The sequence below is a fragment of the Microcaecilia unicolor genome, chromosome 13 (genome assembly GCF_901765095.1).
Source record: "Microcaecilia unicolor chromosome 13, aMicUni1.1, whole genome shotgun sequence".
NCBI lineage: Eukaryota > Metazoa > Chordata > Amphibia > Gymnophiona > Siphonopidae > Microcaecilia > Microcaecilia unicolor.
Window position 1 is genome coordinate 46,086,211 of NC_044043.1, and position 19,789 is coordinate 46,105,999.

The 19,789-nt window shown below is 46.1% G+C and overlaps 1 protein-coding gene across 3 annotated transcripts in view; it reads right to left on the reverse strand.

Moving 5' to 3' along the window:
- Positions 1 to 367: 367 nt before the first annotated feature.
- The window catches only part of GGNBP2 (gametogenetin binding protein 2), a 73,233-nt gene continuing 53,811 nt past the window's right edge, over positions 368 to 19,789 (reverse strand). For all 3 annotated transcript variants that reach the window (XM_030222647.1, XM_030222648.1, XM_030222646.1), the window contains 6 exons: positions 17,992 to 18,186; positions 17,718 to 17,871; positions 6,565 to 6,690; positions 6,308 to 6,465; positions 2,449 to 2,697; positions 368 to 920 (listed from right to left, as the gene is read on the reverse strand). In XM_030222647.1, coding sequence (XP_030078507.1) covers positions 717 to 920; positions 2,449 to 2,697; positions 6,308 to 6,465; positions 6,565 to 6,690; positions 17,718 to 17,871; positions 17,992 to 18,186 — 1,086 coding nt within the window. In that variant the 3' untranslated portion in view covers positions 368 to 716. The remainder of the gene's footprint in view (positions 921 to 2,448; positions 2,698 to 6,307; positions 6,466 to 6,564; positions 6,691 to 17,717; positions 17,872 to 17,991; positions 18,187 to 19,789) is intronic.

The following is a 19,789-nucleotide window of genomic DNA, read 5'->3' on the forward strand; positions in this document are numbered from 1 at the left end:
GTAAGCTCTGACAATCCACAGTGGGCCTCATTAGTTGTGTGAATGTGAACCAAACTTTAGTTTTTGGCTGAAACCAGGTGATAAGTTTCGGTCGTGTAGACAACTTTGTCCTAAACTGAAAAAAGCCGTTTCGTTCAGCATCTAGAGGGGAAGGCCTGATGACAAGATCTTGTTAGCGGGAAAAGCAGAAGATGATAAACCTTTACTATGCATATTAATAAATATTCTTTATTTAACTTTTGCACATTGCGTTTTAACATACTACATCCAAAACATTTTGCAAATGGATGTCTTATTCTGTAAAATCTTATATTTAGTTCATTGCCATTTCTGTACAGAATTATAAGTACATTAACTTTTTTTTTTGCCACTAATGTTTCCTTTTTTAAATGTAAGTCTCACAGTAAGAGGAACATTAAATGAAAAAAAAAAAAAAAGAAAAAAGAAAAAAAAAAAAGATGAAAGTGTACAAAGGCAGGCTTGCAGGACTACTGAAACTAAAATAAAAAGCCCAGAGGAGAAAAAAAAAAAAAAAAAAGGAGTCTACCATCAACCTCTCTTCCAGAACAGAACACAGAGGAGAAAATAAAGAAAAATCACATTGATTTGTAGATAAAATTCTGCCACAGGTGACCAATGAAGAGGCTATGAAAGAGAAGGCCCAGTCATTATTCTGCGTGTTTCAATGAAAGACAGCTCTACTTTGTTTATTTTATTTAATTTGCACCAGCTGTTGCCAGCCAGTTACTACAAAGGGGCCGCCTGTGATCATTTAAACGGCAGTACTTATTAAACTTCTCCTTCAGATGCAATCGGTACTGTTCTCTGTTGCTGTAAAACGACTGGTTACTCGCCATAAAGGCCTGTATTTCATCTTGTGAGATACAAGCTTCCTCATCCGAAGTGCATTCAGATTCATCCTGTTAAAAGGGCAAAACAAAAAGCTCAAAGTCTACAATCTGAGCTCTGAAATGCAACTTATCAATCTGTTTCCCTAAGTTAATATTTGAATAATTAATTTTACACAGCCTGGATGGTAACAACAGAAAACTCACCATACTCCTCCCCCTCCAATTTTATAAAAGGAACATTCTGTACCCAACTGCCATCCCCTATTCTGGTTATGGTACACACAGCTTTCACCCTCAATTAGTTGCAGCAGGAGCAAGGCACAAGCCTGTGACGTACTGGCGAGATGTCAGCATCCCACAATTCTATCTTATTGTTCCTGAGAATTACCCAATCAAAGGACTGAACCATGGAAGCAGTATTATGTTGTGAGGAAGTGTATAGGAAGTTGCCAGTCTCCTTTAATAAAACTCCCCTTACAGGATCACATTAGGAGTAGAGAAGGCATGGGTTAAGCAGGCCTAAATAGCCTGTGAGCCAGGAAGGCACAGCCCAGCTGAGCCAGAGTTAAAATCCACAGGGGGAGAACAGAATAGAGAAGCCATGTGGGGAGTTGAGGGAAGACTCCCATGCCAGCCAGCGGTGGCTAAGGGTAGCCTCTGTTCCTCGTCAGGCACAGTCGAGGGCAAACTCCAAACCTGGGCAGCAGTGCTGAGAAAGCTTGTGAACTACAGCCTGCAAAGTAGGACAGGCTTTTACATACATGGACCATTGTGTTTGTCAGACCTCAACCCTTTGTGGTGGTTACATTGAAGGATTACGTATTTTAAATAACTTGTCTGCCTGGACAGACAAGTTATGTTATGTAGTGTACTCAACTGCATGAAAAAGCATAATGAAGACGTTTGCAGTTGTTTAAACTGTATCTTTGTGGGGCCCATGCCTACTGCCACATCCACACTATCACAATGCTATCAATTTCAAATTAGTAAATGAACAGCGGAAGTGCTATAAATATGACAACAGGCAAGAGGACGTACAGCTTGGCAAGAGGAGATTTGATGAATGTATACAAGCATATATGCTCTCAATCACATTTCTCAGAGAAGAATTTCACTTTTCATTGTGACACCATCCTCGTCTTAGTTTCTCTCTTTTCCTTTAAACTTTTAGCACTCCTGAAAATGTCTGGGATCGAAACAGTGATACCTGTGGCCTGCATTCTTCCGCACAAAGACGTAGAACATAGAACTGCAAGCTCCATATTGTATCACTGCTGTGACCAGCTGCTAGTCATACAAGGAAAGTGTTATACTACAAAGTTACCAACAGAGGGTACTATGAGCACAACATAATCATGTCCTTTCCTCTGAGTTTTAATTTCACTTCTCACATACACCAAATCTAAGATTCTTTGTATGCGGATACATATTTTATTAGATATTCAACAGACATACCAGCACCTAAAAGATGAGGCAGTGCATGCAGAAAGCCAGATCAGATTTCTAAATTTGTCACTCTCAAAAGAAGACTGCAACTGTACTGGCCCCATTAACTAAAGGAAGTTTTGTTTACTAGCCAAAAAGTTAAATCACTCACAAGGAGTTCCATTAAGCTCTTTGCACCTCTTCCCCCATCAGGAGCAGCAGGCGTTGTGTCTGGAGGCGCTGCACATGGTGATGTGTTGCCCCTGTGATTGCACCAAGACTGCCCACCAGTTTCTGAGGCACTACAGCAACTCTCAGCACTTCCACCTTTGGTCTTGTCCCGTGGACGCTCTGTGTATACATGACTTCCCGAGATTTCTCGGTTACTTGGCTCTGAAGTACAGCTTCCTTGCTTTGGATTCTGAAATAACAACCACAGCTTCACTGAAGACCGATTGCAGGAATTAAAAAGCAATTTTAATTTTGCAATTTTAGGGTGGCACAGATTAGACTATCCACTATAGTTTCTAACTAATGTAACTGTTCCTAGCTAATACTGTCCAAATATTTTCTCCAAAGCTGAGCCAGTAATTTGCAGAACGAAGTAAAAATGAGAATCTCTGCAACGATCTGCAGTTCTATTATTCAGTTACATATACTACTCCAGCTAGAATTCTGCACCAAAAAAGTCAAAATTCTGTACAATTTGCAAATTCTGCAAGCTTGTCATAATTTAACCATTACAGCCCCCCTTACAAATACCATCTATATTTTTCCAAGCCCCCTCCCTGCACCCACATATAGCATCCACCTTTACAGCCCCTCCCTTCCACCAACAAACACAAAGCATCCACCTTTATTTTTTTTTAAACAGGTCTTTGCCTGCACCCAAAGGCCATTTTTTTCAGCCTGCCCCTGCACTCACCTGTGAGGTAGGAGCTGCATGGGAGTACCTTTTTGGGGCAGAAAAGACACCTCTTCTTTTTTCCTGCCCACTGTCGGTGGTCTGGACCGATGTAGCCAAGGAGGTACCATTGCTTTTTCCCAAATGGCTGCCTAGACTTCCTGTGGCAGACTCACGAGATTACCGCTTGAAGTCTCAGTGGCCATTTTGAAAAAGCGGCGGCACAATCAGAGAGCGGCAGTAGCAAGCAGGAAAGAGAACAGCTCTTTCCTGCCTCCAAAGAGGCCACTAGACCACCAGGGTGTACTCAGATAGGCCTAGAAGGGTGGTGGCGGGAGAGCCATTCAGACTGCCTGCCTTTGTCGTGGGTTGGGGAGGGCCCATGGAGGCTTGAACAAAAGGAAGACTGTCTGGGCTGATATCGCCCATGCAGAAAATACCAAGCCTGACCTGGACAATAGTGCCTTGCCTCCCTAAAAATTGGAGCAAGAGGACGAAGAGGAATGAGATGAAGTCTTCGGCTTATCCTCCGGGAGACAATTGGGGCTTAGTCTCTCCCAACTCCTTGACCAAATTGGTCAGGTTCTCCTCAAATAACCATTTACCTTTAAACGACAGCTTTACTAAGTGGACCTTGGATGCAGCGTCCTTGGACCAGTGCCACAACCACAGCTGCCAACAAGCCACGACAGAGGGACATACAGTGTGCATGAGTGCAAAGGAGATCACAGATCGCTTCTGCCAGGTAGGCCAGATCTGCCTCCAAGCATTGGCCATCGGCAAACTCGGGACCTTCCCGGTCCAGAACAGAAGATGAAGTAGCCTTCTGATGTCAAGACATGCACACACCCTGGCCATGAAGGAGCCCCAGTGAAGCCACCTCACACAAATGTTTCAGGGTCACCTCCAGCTTACAGTCTTGCAAATCCTTTAGGGCAATGTCCCTTCCTATTACTACTACTACTATTTAGCATTTCTATAGCGCTACAAGGCGTATGCAGCGCTGCACAAACAATGTCCCTTCCACTGTAAGCTTAGCCTTCTTAGCGATAGTCATCACCAAAGAATCGACCCTAGGCAACCGGACTGTCTCCTTTTCCTCCCCCATCAAGGGGGGCAAGACATAGCCCTGCCAACCTTAAAGCCCGGATCCGGAGACTGCCACCATTGAGATTAGATCCCAAATGGCTAGATTCACTGGAAAATCCTTGAAGGGAACCTCGAGTCCCACAATAATAGAAGGTGCTGGGGCCATAGCCGACGCTGAAGGGTCTGAGATACTAAGGACCTCAAGCGCTTTAGTAATTAAAGAAGGCAGTTCTTCCCAGTGGAACAGGCACAGAACCTTCCTCTGGAGGCAATTCACCCTCTTCCAGAGGGTCCTGCAAAGGTCTAGATAAAGAGCGAGCCCTGATCTGACTTATCCAGAGACAGCACAGAATCAGTGTTCCTAAATGGGGACTCCACCCAAACCACTTAGGAGGAGGGAGAAGCAGGAGCAGGGACAGTAGAAATAGGAAGCAGCCTGACAATGCTTTAATAATTAAAAAAATAAAGCCCGATGCATCAATGAAACAAATTTTGGGAGGGGGGGAGGGAAGGATCCCTAAGGCTCAGCCTGACAACCCACAGCAACAAGAGCCTCTGCCTCGTGAGATCGCACGGGGAGCTCTACTGACACACACACTCAGAATCCAAAATGGCCACCATTCCCGGAGTTTCCCAAGAGGGATCATGGAGAGGGCAGAGGGCGAGCAACCACCTGAGAGCTGAGAAACGGCGGCTGGGAGCCCGGGAAAGACGCCATGTACCCTGCTTCAGGCCCAGACTTCATCTGCTTCTGCCTTGACTAGCAAGCACACTTCCCTCCTGCTGAGCACCATGAACAACACGTTGCCACCTCTGTGGGAGCCTTCATAGGCCCAAAGTGCAGCGGGAAGGGAGGAGGACAAAGCACACTGAATAGGGAGGCAGCTACTAAGCAGCCAAACAAAAAGCCACAATCAAACCATTGGATCAGCCGGGTTTTTTTTAAATATTTTTTGAGAAGACGCTGCGGGCACTTACCCCAGGCCTCCTGCCATCCCCCCAACAAGCTCTTCATTCAAGGCAAGTCTCTCTTACAGCCTTGAAAGCAGATATGCAAAAGTCCACTCTGCAATGCCTCTTCCCCCCACCCCACCTACAGTGGGGAAAGGATGGAGACCAGAGAAGGAGAGATGGCGGGGGGGAGGAGCAGGGAAAGAGGGGACAGGAACAGTAACCTAAAGACCTCTAGGTATAAACCCCCAAGCTCAACTGGGAGCCAACAGACCAGTGGATCAGAAGCTGTACAGCACACCTTCAACCACCTGCTGAAGACAGAAAATACTGACTTGGGAGAGATGGGTACAGGTCTTAAGAGAACTCAGAATTGTGATGTGCTCTATATCTCCACCTGCTGGTAGACTGACAACACCCAAAATCGAAAAGTCTAGGACAAGAAGGAACGACGATTATGTTGTGTTATTTTGACAAAAGCATGCAGAATACATATCGTGCACAGAATTCTCTCCCCCAGGAGAACAGTATATCTGCTTCTACGACACTCTCATTTTCCATCAAAAAATGGATGGGAAGGAAGGGGCTAACCTGATGTAACCAAGTATTCTAATGGTTAACTGGAGAAGATCTTTACTCCCATGCAACTTCATGGCAGGATTTATAGAGAAGAAAAAATACAATTAAAAAAAAAAAATCAGCACCCAATTATACCTAACAAGATAAATGGCTATAATACATCTGAAGACAGACTGTCCTTCAAGTCTATTTCTCCCTTTGTTTCTTTTCATTCAATACCCCACTCTCACAAGCTCCTTAAGACCTCTTACACATCAACTGTTACAAAGGGTGCTATGACTGCCTGATGCATCAAAAAGTTCCAAGAAGAGAGAGATGCTCAAAATGCTACATCATGCTCCAGGAATATGTGTTGAGTGAATGTCAGTCAGGGTTCTTTCTAAGACCCTTAAATAGTTACAGCGTTAACAGCTCAATACTGTGGGAGCTTTCAATAACAGATACCTAAATCTCAAGTTGTTGATGCAGCAAGAAGCAATATATTTACAGAAAACAGTTTTGAACTTACATGCTCGCTCTCACACTTGAATGGTTTGTTTTTCTTTTTCTTCTTTTTATTTTTGCCCTTTGAGTTACTTTCTTCAGAAGAATTGGCCCAACATTCTACACAGCTGTCGCCATCATCATCTTCTTTGTCTTCACAGTGGTGGGCACAGGAATCATCACCTAAAAAGCAAGAAAGCATGAGGCCTAGACAAAAGAATACCAACTGAATATGAGAACAATGCTACAATGACCACAATCATACAGCCCTGCACAACTCACCAGTTTCATCGTGATTGCAAATGCCTTCAGTGCAAGCGACATCCGAACCCTCCCGAGAACCCGTTTCACTACCTTCCATGCTAGACGAATAGCCACAGTCACTACCATTACAGTGTGGAGATAAACCTGTAATAAAAGGAAGGGATGTAAGACTTGGAATCATTATCATACTACACAAAGGCAACAAGTTACAAAAAAAAAAAATACCATCACCTTTACTTGGGTAATGACCTCCAATGTGGAACCTAGCATTGTGTAGCTATGATTTGGATTATTCTTCCCTCTGTGCATCACGTTGCACTTAGTGAGGGCAAAGGAAAGTACATAATCACAATCAAGATGGCAAATGTGATTTTTAAAATCTAATATATGCAGTCATCATTCTTTTTTTTATTTTATTTTTATTGCTTTAAATCATCTTGTACAGAAAAGTAAAGTCAATTTGCATCTACAATTTTTAAGGACATATTATAAAGAAATTAGTAAATATTAGCTTTACATAAGTCCACAATGGGGATCCAAAATGCCTATATTTGGAGAGTCATAGAGGCATATTTTCAAAGCACTTTGGGAGGCTAAGTTCCATAGGTTTCTATGGAACTTTGGGAGGCTAAGTGCTTTGAAAATGAGCCTGATAGTAAGATAAATCATTTATCACAATTTAGGAAAAGTGAACGTATTAGTGGACTTCTATATATTATAAAGAGTCAAATATTTGTTGTTACTTCTTCCACTACTTGTCTGGAAGAAATGAAAAAACTCAGTTGAGGGGGTTCATACAAAATAAACTTCTGTGATTGGTATCTGATCAAACACTTGCAAGGGTATTTAAGAAAAAAAAGTTGCCCCTGTCTGAAGTGCTTGTATTTTCAATTGAAGAAATTGCTGACGTCATTTTTGTGCGTCTCTAGAGACATCCGGGTATATTCGGACCTTTAAACATCTTCTCTTTATTTTGAAAAAATAGTCTTAAAATCCAAATTTTATCCAGAGTCAATGTAACTATTGCCACAAGCTGTTGATTGTTCCAAATCCAACGCTTCTAGCAAAGCTGAAACATCTAGTGCCTGATTGTCATCACGTTGTTGATTTTCTTAACCTCTAATGGGGAGATAATAAACCTGTGAGAATGGAAGGATATTCTCCTCTCCAATCTGCAAAATCTCTTTTAGGTAATTTATTTTTAACATTTCTCGTTGAGAGAGTGCTTTTTGCAAGGGAAAGTTAATAAATCGCAAATTATTTCCTCTAGAGAAATTCTCAAAGTATTCAGTCTTTCTACGGAGGTTCACCAAGTCTTTCATCATGTTACTTTGAACTTGGGTTATTTGCTGTATCTCCTTTTCCTGTTTCAAAATTTGTTGGTTCAAAGTTTTTATTTCACTTTCATTTTCTTTTAAATTCCCCTTTATTACTATTATTTCCTCTGATAGTTTTTTTAACTTGAGGGCAAAGTGCCTTAGCAAAATCAGCAATCAATGTCCACAAACTATCTAAAGTCACTTCTTCAGGTTTGTTAAGGGAAAAAGCAGGTTGAATGTTCAGTACCTTAGTCTGTTGAGAGGAAATTTCCCCTTTTTGAACCGAACTCTGACTTTCTGCTGACAATGGCGCCTCCGCATTTTCCAGAGGAGTTTGAATACTCCTCAACTCTCCTACTTGATTTAATTGTAATGCCCGATTTCTTTCCCCTGATTCATTCAGGTTTGAAATCGCCGTGATAGGAGAGCTGCTTCCTCGCGGCTGTGGAGGTGGGACTCTTGTGTCGGGGCTCAGAGAAACTTCCAGCCCAAGGTTCCGCCCTGAGTCTCCATTATTCCGGGGCGGATTCAGCAGGCTGCTCACCAACGATTGTAAGTCCGGAGTCCTGTAGCCACATGGAAGTATAGATTCAGGACGAACCGGTATAGTCTGTTGCTGGGGAGTAGCGGCAGCGACGGCTTGACCTCTCCGTTTAGGCATATTTTTCTTGCTACTACAGAGAGCTCATACGCATGTCCGTTTCAGGCGACGGCCATTTTGGATCTCGCAGTCATCATTCTAAGCAGGATTCCAGAGACACAAACTCAAATTATACTGGCTATGAAATTAATATGGTAGGTACAGCTGTACCGAATAGCATATTTTACTATTTGGCTGAATATGAATAATGAAAATTATTTGGACGAATACATCTAATGGACATTGAGCTTTAACATAAATAATAAAAGAAGCAACGTGAAATCAGAGATCAAGTGTTTATTTCAGTAGGATTTAGCACAGTAAGGCCTAGGATTAGTCATACTTGACCGGATGAGGGGAAATATGAGAGAGATCTATAAAATAATGATTGGAGTGGAACAGGTAGACGTGAATTGCTTGTTTACTCTTTTCAAAAATACTAGGACTGGGGGGCAAGCAATGAAGTTACGAAGTAGTAAATTTAAAACGAATCGGAGAAATGTTTTCTTCACTCAATAAATAATTAAACTCTGGAATTAGTTGCCAGAGAACGTAGTAAAAGCAGTTAACTTAGCAGGGTTTAAAAAAGGTTGGGATGGCTTCCTAAAAGAAAAGTCCATAGACCATTATTAAAATGGACTTAGGGAAATTCCAGTGCTTATTTCTAGGATAAGCAGCATAGAATGTATTGTACTTAGGTATTATTAGGAAAGGGATGGAAAACAAAAATGAGGATATTATAATGCCACTGTATCGGTCCATGGTGCGACCGAACCTAGGAGTACTGTGTTCAATTCTGGTCGCCGCACCTCAAAAAACATATAGTGGAATTAGAAAAGGTGCAGAGAAGGGCGACGAAGATGATTAAGGGGATGGGACGACTTTCCTATGAGGAAAGGCAAAAGCAGCTGGGGCTCTTCAGCTTGGAGAAAAGGCGGCTGAGGGGTGATATGATATAAAATGATGAGTGGAGTGGAAAAGATAGATATGGAGCGTCTGTTTATGCTTTCCAAAAATACTAGGACAAGGGGGCATGTGATGAAGCTGGAGTGCAGTAAAGTTTAAAACAAATAAGAGAAAAATTTTCTTTACTCAGCGTGCAATTCGATTCTGGAATTCGTTGCCGGAGAATGTGGTTAAGGCGGTTAGCTTAGCAGAGTTTAAGAAAGGTTTGGACGGCATCCTGAAGTAAAAGGCCATAGGATGTTATTAAATGGATGTAGGGAAAAATCCACTATTCCTGGCACAAGCAGTACACAATGCTTTGCTCCGTGGATCTTGTCGGGTGATTGTGACCTGGATTGGCCACTGTCGTAGACAGGGTGCTGGGCTAGATGGACCTTTGGTCTGTCCCAGTGTGGCGATGCTTATGTCTTACTTTTTGGGATCTTGCCAGTTACCTGTGACCTGATTGGCCACTGTTGGAAACAGGATGCTTGGTTTGATGGATCTTCAGTCTGTCCCAGTATGGCAATACATATGTATTCAGGGCACTACTTGGGGCTGAATGGAATCAAACACAAATATTTGGTACAGCTCTAATGGTAGGCCAAAATATTTAGTATATGCAATAGATGACTGTCAAGTGTCAAACTATAGCCTGGGGCTAGGTAGGAATGTCTGTTTGTAGAAAGAGTAACAATATTACTTTATAATCCAACTATTTTCAAAAGCTGAAAACGTTTATTTTTCTTATTAAACATTTTGATATGCACCAGTTGCTATTTTGCTATTAAGTTGCCCAAAAAGGCAACCGAGCCAAACAAGATTTAGAAGCTGTATCCGCCAACCAGGGATGAAGCCACAACCATCGGCGAGCTACTTCCTTAGCTGACACCCGAAGAATATCATACAACAAATCCGCCAAATAAGCCAGCCCAGCCTCAAGCGAGGGCAAATTTGACACCAGTTCCTCCGAGGACGCCTTCTGCACCCAAGAAAGGCATGTCCTGGCTGCATAGGACCCGCAAATTGACGCCTGCATGCATAACACTGCCACCTCAAAGGATGCCTTCACGGCGGATTCTAACTTCCTATCCTGAGGGTCCTTAAGAGCAGTCCCGCCTTCCACCGGCAAAGTAGTCTGCTTTGTCACCGCTGTGATCAAGGAATCCACCGTGGGCAAATGCAAATCCTCCCGCTCCCCCTTCTGGAAGCGGATATAACCGTGTCATGGCTCTTGCCACATACAAACCTGCCTCCGGTGTCTCCCACTACGCCGCATTGAGCACCTTCATAGCATCATGAATGTGAAAAGTACGGGATGGCCACTTAGAAGGGGCTACCGTGGAGAAGGTACTGCTGTCCGTCGCTGAGATATAGCGAGGTTACTTACCTGTAGCAGATATTCTCCGAGGACAGCAGGCTGACTGTTCTCACTGATGGGTGACGTCCGACGGCAGCCCGGGTCCGGAAATCTTCCTAGCAACAAAGCTTGCTAGAGCCCTCGCACGCCCGAGTGCGGCCATCTTCCCGCCTGTCGCGAATGTACCAGCTTAGTCAATTTACAAAGCAAAGTGTTATGATCGTGGTCAGAACCCCTCTCAAACTTACCTTTTGCCTGGGGGTCTCTGTTCTGTTTTTCTGTCCTGTTTGAGCTAGCTCTCTCTCTCTCTGTGCCGGCTGCTGCCAGCATGGGGCTAATTGTCTCACTTCACTGCAGCTGTGGGTGTAGTCTGAGTTGCTCTAACTCTCTTTGGGTGTACTGGCTTCAAGTGCTTCATGGTGTTGCATTGGTGTGGGTTGGGCCTCTATGGGTTTCAGTGTGCTCTCTGGGTCAGTGTGCGGTTGCCTGGGTTTAGGGAGTGTGACATCATCAGGGAGGGCCTTGATAAGGAAGTGGTGTTCTTTCCTTCGGGGCCTTCGCAACGTTTGCTTCTGGCTACTTGCTTTAGGTCCAGGTTAGTTTAGTGCAGTGTGCACTAGTGACTTGTGTGTTTGACTTCCCTGTTTTTCCCTTTTGTTGCGGTGAGTAGCACTGCTGTTGGTGCAGTGCTGGAGTTTGGTGCTGGGAGCACCCTTGTTAGTAAGTGCTTAGGAAGCACCTTTTGTTGTTTGGGTATTTGGCTTTCCTGCCTGTTTCCTTGTGTCTTCCCCGCTTTTCCTTGTGACCCGTGTTTAGCTGCTGTAGCTTGGTGCTTAGGAAGCACCGGGGTGAGAACCCGTGTTTAGCTGCTGCAGCTTGGTGCTTAGGAAGCACCAGTGTTAGGTCTGGCATTTGTCTTCCCTTCCTTTTCCCTTGTGGCTTCCCTGCACTTCTATTAGTGTAGGGCCTAGGGGCACCCCTGTTAGTTTCTATTAGGAGCACTGCTGTTAGTGGAGGGCTTAGGAGCTTTTCTTTTGGTGCTGGGCTTAGGAACACTTTTGGTCACTTTAGGAGTTAGGTGCACTTCAGTTACAGCTTGTTCTAGTCCTGGTCCCTGTGTCGTCCAGTAAGTCTTGCCGGCTACTCGAACCCAGGAGCTCAACTCCTGGGGGGCTTAGTAGCTAAGTGCAGGTGAAGCTGTGTGGACCAGTCCGGTGTGCTCCAGTCCAGTGTTCCAGTCCTGTGTCCTCCAGTCCGGGGGATTTCAGTCCAGGGGGGTTCCAGTCCGGTGTTCCAGTCCTGTGTCCTCCAGTCCGGGGAATTCCAGTCCAGTATTCCGGTCCGGGGTTCCAGTCCTGTGTCCTCCAGTCCGGGGAATTCCAGTCCAGTGTTCCAGCTCGTTGGGCGGTGCCTGCAGTCCCTGCCGGTGTCGGTGTGCTTGCCCAGCGTTGGTTGGTGGGTTTTGCCTGCTGCTGTCGCTCCTCGTCAGCAGCCCAAGGGCTCACGTTTGCTCCAGAGCCCGGCCCCACGGGCTCTGAACCTGAGAACCTGACACAAAGTCAAGGGAAGAGATAACTCCAAAGGGGAGGTGGATGGGTTTGTGAGAACAATCAGCCTGCTGTCCTCGGAGAATACCTGCTACAGGTAAGTAACCTCGCTTTCTCTGAAGACAAGCAGGCTGCTTGTTCTCACTGATGGGGTATCCCTAGCCCCCAGTCTCACTCAAAACAACAAACAGGGTCAATTGGGTCTCGCAACGGCAAGGACATAAGAATTGACCTACGAAGAAACAACTAACTGAGAGTGCAGCCTGGAACAGAATAAAAATGGGCCTAGGGGGGGTGGAGTTGGATTCTAAACCCCAAACAGATTCTGCAGCACCAACTGCCCAAAACGACTGTCTGGTATCCTGCTGAAGGCAGTAATGAGATGTGAATGTGTGGACTGATGACCATGTCGCAGCCTTGCAAATCTCTTCGATAGTGGCTGACTTCAAGTGGGCCACTGACGCTGCCATGGCTCTAACACTATGAGCCGTGACATGACCCTCAAGAGTCAGCCCAGCTTGGGCGTAAGTGAAGGAAATGCAATCTGCTAGCCAAATGGAAATGGTGCGTTTCCCGACAGCCACTCCCCTTCTGTTGGGATTGAAAGAAACAAACAATTGGGCGGACTGTCTGAAGGGGCTTGTCCGCTCCACATAGAAGGCCAATGCTCTCTTGCAGTCTAATGTGTGCAACTAACGTTCAGCAGGGCGGGTATGAGGACGGGGAAAGAATGTTGGTAAGACAACTGACTGGTTCAGATGGAACTCCGACACTACCTTCAGCAAGAACTTAGGGTGAGTGCGAAGGACTACTCTGTTATGATGAAATTTGGTATATGGAGCATAAGCCACCAAGGCTTGAAGCTCACTGACTCTATGAGCTGAAGTAACAGCCACCAAGAAAATGACCTTCCAGGTCAAGTACTTCAGATGGCAGGAATTCAGTGGCTCAAAAGGAGCTTTCATCAGCTGGGTGAGAACGACAATGAGATCCCATGGCACTGGTGGAGGTTTGACAGGGGGCTTCGACAAAAGCAAACCTCTCATGAAGCGAACAACTAAAGGCTGTCCTGAGATAGGCTTACCTTCCACACGATAATGATAAGCACTGATTGCACTAAGATGAACTCTTACTGAGTTAGTCTTGAACCAGACTCTGACAAGTGCAGAAGGTATTCAAGCAGGGTCTGTGTAGGACAAGAGCGAGGATCTAGGGCCTTGCTGTCACACCAGATGGCAAACCTCCTCCACTTAAAAGAGTAACACCTCTTCGTGGAATCTTTTCTGGAAGCAAGACTCGGGAGACACCCTCAGAAAGACCCAAGGAGGCGAAGTCTACATTCTCAACATCCAGGCCGTGAGAGCCAGGGATTGGAGGTTGGGTTGCAGAAGCGTCCCCTCGTTCTGAGTAACGAGGGTTGGAAAACACTCCAATCTCCACGATTCTTCGGAGGACAACTCCAGAAGAAGAGGGAACCAAATCTGACGCGGCCAGAAGGGAGCGATCAGAATCATGGTGCCGCGATCCTGCTTGAGCTTCAGCAAAGTCTTCCCCACTAAAGGTATGGGAGAATATGCATACAGGAGGCCCTTCCCCCAGTGAAGGAGAGAGGCATCTGACGCTAGTCTGCCGTGGGCCTGAAGTCTGGAACAGAACTGAGGGACCTTGCGATTGATCCGAGTGGCAAAGCGATCCACCAAGGGGGTGCCCTACGCTTGGAAGATCTGGCGTACCACTCTCGAGTTGAGTGTCCACTCGTGAGGTTGCATTATCCTGCTCAACCTGTCGGCCAGACTGTTGTATACGCCTGCCAGATACGTGGCTTGGAGAAACATGCTGTACCGGCGAGCCCAAAGCCACATCTGGACGGCTTCCTGACACAGGGGGCGAGATCCGGTGCCCCCCTGCTTACTGATGTAATACATGGCAACCTGATTGTCTGTCTGAATTTGAATAATTTGATTGGACAGCCGATCTCTGAAAGCCCTTAGCGCGTTCCAGATCGCTTGCAACTCCAGGAGGTTGATCTGAAGAACTGTTTCCTGGAGAGACTAACTTCCTTGAGTGTGAAGCCCATCGACATGGGCTCCCCACTCCAGAAGGGACGCATCCGTTGTCAGCACTTTTTGTGGCTGAGGAATTTGGAAGGGGCATCCCAAGGTCAAATTGGATCGAACTGTCCACCAATACAGGGAATTGTGAAAAACTGTGGACAGCTGGATTGCGTCCTCTAGATCCCCCGCAGCTTGATACCACTGGGAAGCTAGGGTCCATTGAGCTGATCTCATGTGAAGACGGGCCACGGGAGTCACATGAACTGTGGAGGCCATATGGCCTAGAAGTCTCAACATCTGCCGAGCTGTGATCTGCTGAGACGCTCTGACCCTGGAAACGAGGGACAGAAGATTTTCTGCTCTCGCCTCGGGAAGGTAGGCATGGGACGTTTTTGAGTCCAGCAGAGTGTCAGCAATCGTTGTCTAGGGTTGGCCCCGGGTCCATGCATGTCTGTCGAGCAAGGCTGTGGAATCGGTGAAGACGGAGTCAGAATCTATCTGGGGCGAGGAGACGGTACCGGGCTGTCCGGAGAGGGGCGCATCGACACCTCCTGTATGGAGGGTGAGTGTCGACGCTTCACGGGTGCCGAATCCTTCCGTGCCCCGGAGCTCTCGGTACTGTGATGGGAAGGCAACCGATGACGACGCTTCTTCGCCTTCGCTCGAAGCACGTCACCAGTACACCCCGGTACCGACGAGGACGTGGAATCCAAACATCTCCTCGGGGTCAAGTTCGAAAGAGGTCAGTCCCAGTGGGCCTGCACCACCGGAGCCCCCGAAGCAGGTGGAGACCCACTCGATGGCTCACTGCTGCCAGCGTGGGATGGTCTCTGGACAGCCATTACCTGCGCTCCTGACGTTGATGCACTCTCCGGTGCCGACATTGACACTGCCGCCGATGATCTCAGTACCGCTGCCGAAGGACCGGGCGAAGCTCGGAACAGGCGTTCCCACTGAGCTAATCTCGATGCCTGTGTCCACATTTTAAGGCTAAGATACAATGTACAGGCGTCGGGGCGATGACCAGCCCCAAGGCCCTGAATACACGAAGCATGTGGGTCAGTGACTGAGATCGCCTGGCTGCACCGAGTGCACTTCTTGAAGCTGCTGGTGATCCTCGATGTCATCGAAAGAAAAATAGCGGCAGCGAAATCAAAACTCGCGATGGTGCCAAAAAGAAGAGCACAAAAAAAAAAGGGGGGGAAACCCCGTACGGGCGGCCAAAAGGGCTGCACACGAAAACGAAAGGAAACTTACAGGGATAAACTAAGAGACCTGAAGGAAAAACCGAAAAATCGGCAAAACGCTGAAGTGTTGACGAGGGCTCTCTTCTGTGGGGTGCAGAGCAACCGAAAAACAGCCGCTCTGACCGCGGAAAAAAAAGAGACTACGCCGGCACGTTTGCGACGGGTAGGAAGCGGTGCGCGCACTCGGGCTCTAGCAAGCTTTGTTGCTAGGAAGATTTCCGGACCTGGGGCTGCCGTCAGACGTCACCCATCAGTGAGAACAAGCAGCCCCAACAATAAGGTTCGCCAATTCCTCTTGGCGGAACAAACGTGCCGCCGTCGGATCATCAGCCCCCTAAGACGGAGTCTCGCCCTCCTCCTGAAAATCAGACCGGGTCAAAAAAGAAACCTCTGACAACCGTCATCTACTTCTGTGGCCACAGACAAAGAGTCCACCTCCTGTGAATCTACGCGTAGCCTTTTAGGCAACGAGGAAGGAAGCACGGAAACATCCTCTAGAGAGGCCCCTAAAGAACTTTCACCTCCCGGGCCCCCTCTGGATCTCCTGAGCAAAAAAGCTCTGTGAAGTAACAATACAAATTCAGGGGAAAAAGGAGCTACTGTTTGCTCCACTTCCCTGTCTACATGAGTAACTTCTGCAGACAGAGGAGCCTGCAGCTGACTCGCGCCCAAAGCAGGCCCTGAGAGAGAAACCCCTTCAGCCAAAATGGCGCCCGATAGCCCGCCACGCGGCGAACCCGCACGGGCCACCATGCGCTCCGACAGCGCCGCGTCTCCCACTGCTCCGGAGCCTACACCATGCGTCTCGGCCCCAGCTGATCGACGGCTCTTCGCTCCGGGCACGGAGTCTGCTGCCGTCCACCCTTTTAAAGGTGCCACAGCGCCAAAGTTATCCGCCGGCAGCCGCAAAGTCAGGCGTCCCAAGGCCACAGAAGGGGCTGCCGGACCATGCCGCTCCGAGCGCTCCCGCCCCGCTGCAGACCCTCCATGACCCGGCGAAACGTGGGGGCAGGAATCGCACGCCCCTGACGCTGCTCTCTGGTTCCCACACCGGGAGCAGCGCTTGACAGACTCCGATGGGGCTGCCATGATGCCCAGAAAAAAAAAAAAAAAAAAAAAAAGAAGTAGAGCAGAGGAAGGGCCCCCCCCCCCAGCCCGCAACCATGGAGACCTACCTGCCTGCCTTGCAGCAGACTCCTGCTCACTGTGAGTGCACATCAGGCATTGGCTGTCGGCTCTGCAGCCGCTCCTCCTCTCGCCTCTCACGTCGCTGCGCTCCTCCGGGGGCCTTACTCCAGGGGCAGTGACATGGAGGCGAGAGGAGGAGCGGCTGCAGAGCCGACAGCCAATGCCTGATGGCTGTCTGCGGTGCCGCGCTTGATGTTTAAAAACATTTATGGCTTTTTTTCTTTTTGTAGTGGCTGCTGCTGCTCAACAGGAGAAGCAGCAGCGGCTGGACAGCGTTACCAGTGGCAGCTGCGGATGGCGAGGGGGTTGATGTGCCGAGGGGGTGTTTGAGCGGCGCATTCACAGCTGATTCCCAGGCAAGGGGACGATTAGGGTGTTTCCCTACTCCTCCCCCTGCGTGGGACTCAGCTGTGAGTGACGTCAGCCTGGCTACGGACCCTAGCTCAGCAACTCCAGAAGCCACGGACACAGGCAGCTACTTTAGAACATTGGTGGTGAGAATTATTATATAGGATAATCCAACTATTTTCAAAAGCTGAAGGCGTTTATTTTTCTTATTAAACATTTTGATATGCACCAGTTGCTATTTTGGTTTGGGTAATAAAAAAATGTCAGGTTATTAACAAAAAAGATCTAATCTGTATCAAGGAGAATATGATAAGTCACAACAATCTTTCACGTAAGACATGAATGAAAGCATTAAATCCCTATGCCAATTACAGTTTCTCGACACTATAAACAAAAATTACAAATTTTTGTGGAAATCTTAAGTTCAGTTTGGTTTTCTATAAAACATCTCACTAATACCCACAAATAGTATCCCAGTTATGCATTTATTAGTGTTATAAAAAAAGAGGGGGAACCTGCATACCTTTTTTAATTTTTGGTGACCCCAACAGACTACCACTGCTTGGACACGTACAGGAAGTGCTTTCATTGGTAACGATAACTTCTACACAGCCACCATTAATGTTGTCTGCGCTGCCACAGGCTTTGCAGCTGCTTTCTAGATAGTCCGATTGCTCCTTAAAAGAGAACAAATATACAAATGAAAGAACACAGGCAAGATAAGACTGAATGTGTTTCCTTTTCATCAAACACCTGGAGGATAAAAAATTATAAGATCACAAATACACCATGTTTACCTTTTCCAGATCGGTAACTGTTTCTTCTGTAGCCTGTAGTGGAGCAGGAATTTCACACGCACACTTGTTTTTCCGTCTGTTCTTCCGTTTCTGGCGCTTTTTCTCTTGTTTCAGCTCTTGAACTCTCTCTTCTTCTAAGAACTGCTCACACAGTTGTTCCAGTCTGCTGATACCCTGCACTTTTTCTACAGCCATCTAGTGATAGAAAAAGAAGAAAATAAAAGTGAGAGGCAAGATGCTTGCTTCTACGCAGAATTTCAAAATTAAGAGTTTAATTTAGAGCAGAATTGTTAGTTACTTTTTTTATTCATTAGCCAGCAGAAAAAAATATATTGAGATTTCTGTTTTACACTCCCATTTATATTGATATTTAAAATATTCTGGAAGCTCTTTTTGGTCAGGTACTCCCACTATTATGATTCTCACTAAAAAAGGTAAAACAAGATAAAAGAGAAGAGGGGGTGTGGCAAGATGGTGGCTTGAGTCTTGAGTGCTTACCGGGATCTGGTGTTTTCTGGCACTTTCCTTTGTATCAAGTTCCATCTCTGGCCATCTTGAAATCTAAGCTAAAAGCCCACCTTTTTGATGCTGCTTTTAACTCCTAAGCCTTATTCAATTGTTCAGAACCCTTATTTTATCATCCTCACTTTAATATTCCCTTATCTGTTGTTTGTCCTGTTTGTCTGTCCTAATTAGAATGTAAGCTCTGTCGAACAGGGACTGTCTCTTCATGTTCAAGTATACAGCGCTGCGTACGTCTAGTAGCGCTTTAGAAATTAGTAGGGGTTTTTTTTCTCGATGCCCCATACCAAGAGAAATGAGGTTGGTAAAAAGCCAACTGCCACTGGTCAGAACCTCATCCCCGATCCAGTATGCAACGAGGCGCCCACAGGAAAACGGGGTAGCAACCCTGTTCAGAGAATCAATAGAGGAGCGTTGGCTCTTTTGGGGCTGGAAACTTCGTTATCACCCCCGGAGCTGAATCCACCATCACATCCTGCAATTCTCAGGAGTGTGTCAGGAAGTCCAGCTGAAGCGGATGGTGGGCAGAGAGTACAAACCAGGAGTCTGGAGCTCCCGTGGTGGCTACTTTGGAATCCATTCAGAAGGCAATTTAGGATTTGAATCAGGCGGTAACTAAATCTGCCCAGGATACCTCCCTTCATGTAAGTAAAATGGATAGCTAAGCAGGAATTTGTTCTACAGTATTCACAGACACAATCTGAGGTTAATAATTTGAAGTACTGTAGATGTTTTGGTGAAAGATAAGATTCTGATTCATTGAAAAATAAAGAAAATTGAGAATTATAATAGATGCTTGAATCTTCATGTAAAGAACTTTCCCAGGGCTATGAATATAACCCCTATAGATTTACTCAAGAAGTATCTTACTGAGATTTTGAAGTTTTCTTCCTTGGTAATTCCTCCTTTTAATAAGATCTATTATCTTTATATTTCTTTTCAAGTCGGGGCAGTGCCTAGTGATCCAGTTCAGACACAAGATATTAGGACTGGAATTCAAGATTTATCTGCACTGCTGGAAAATTAATTGATTAAGGTTTCTGATCAAGGGACATCAATTGTTTCATTCATTCTTGAGCAAGATCTTAATGCAGTGATGAGATTCTCAAGTACCCTTTTATGGTCATAAAATTTGAATAAATCCAGACGTAGTGCGGATTACACAAGATAGGAGAAAGTTACTTTTGATGCATTTTTTTTACTGGCATATCAACGTAAATGTTTAGTTCGGTATTTAGGTATTATATATGTTTTCTTTACACCTGAACAATTTAGA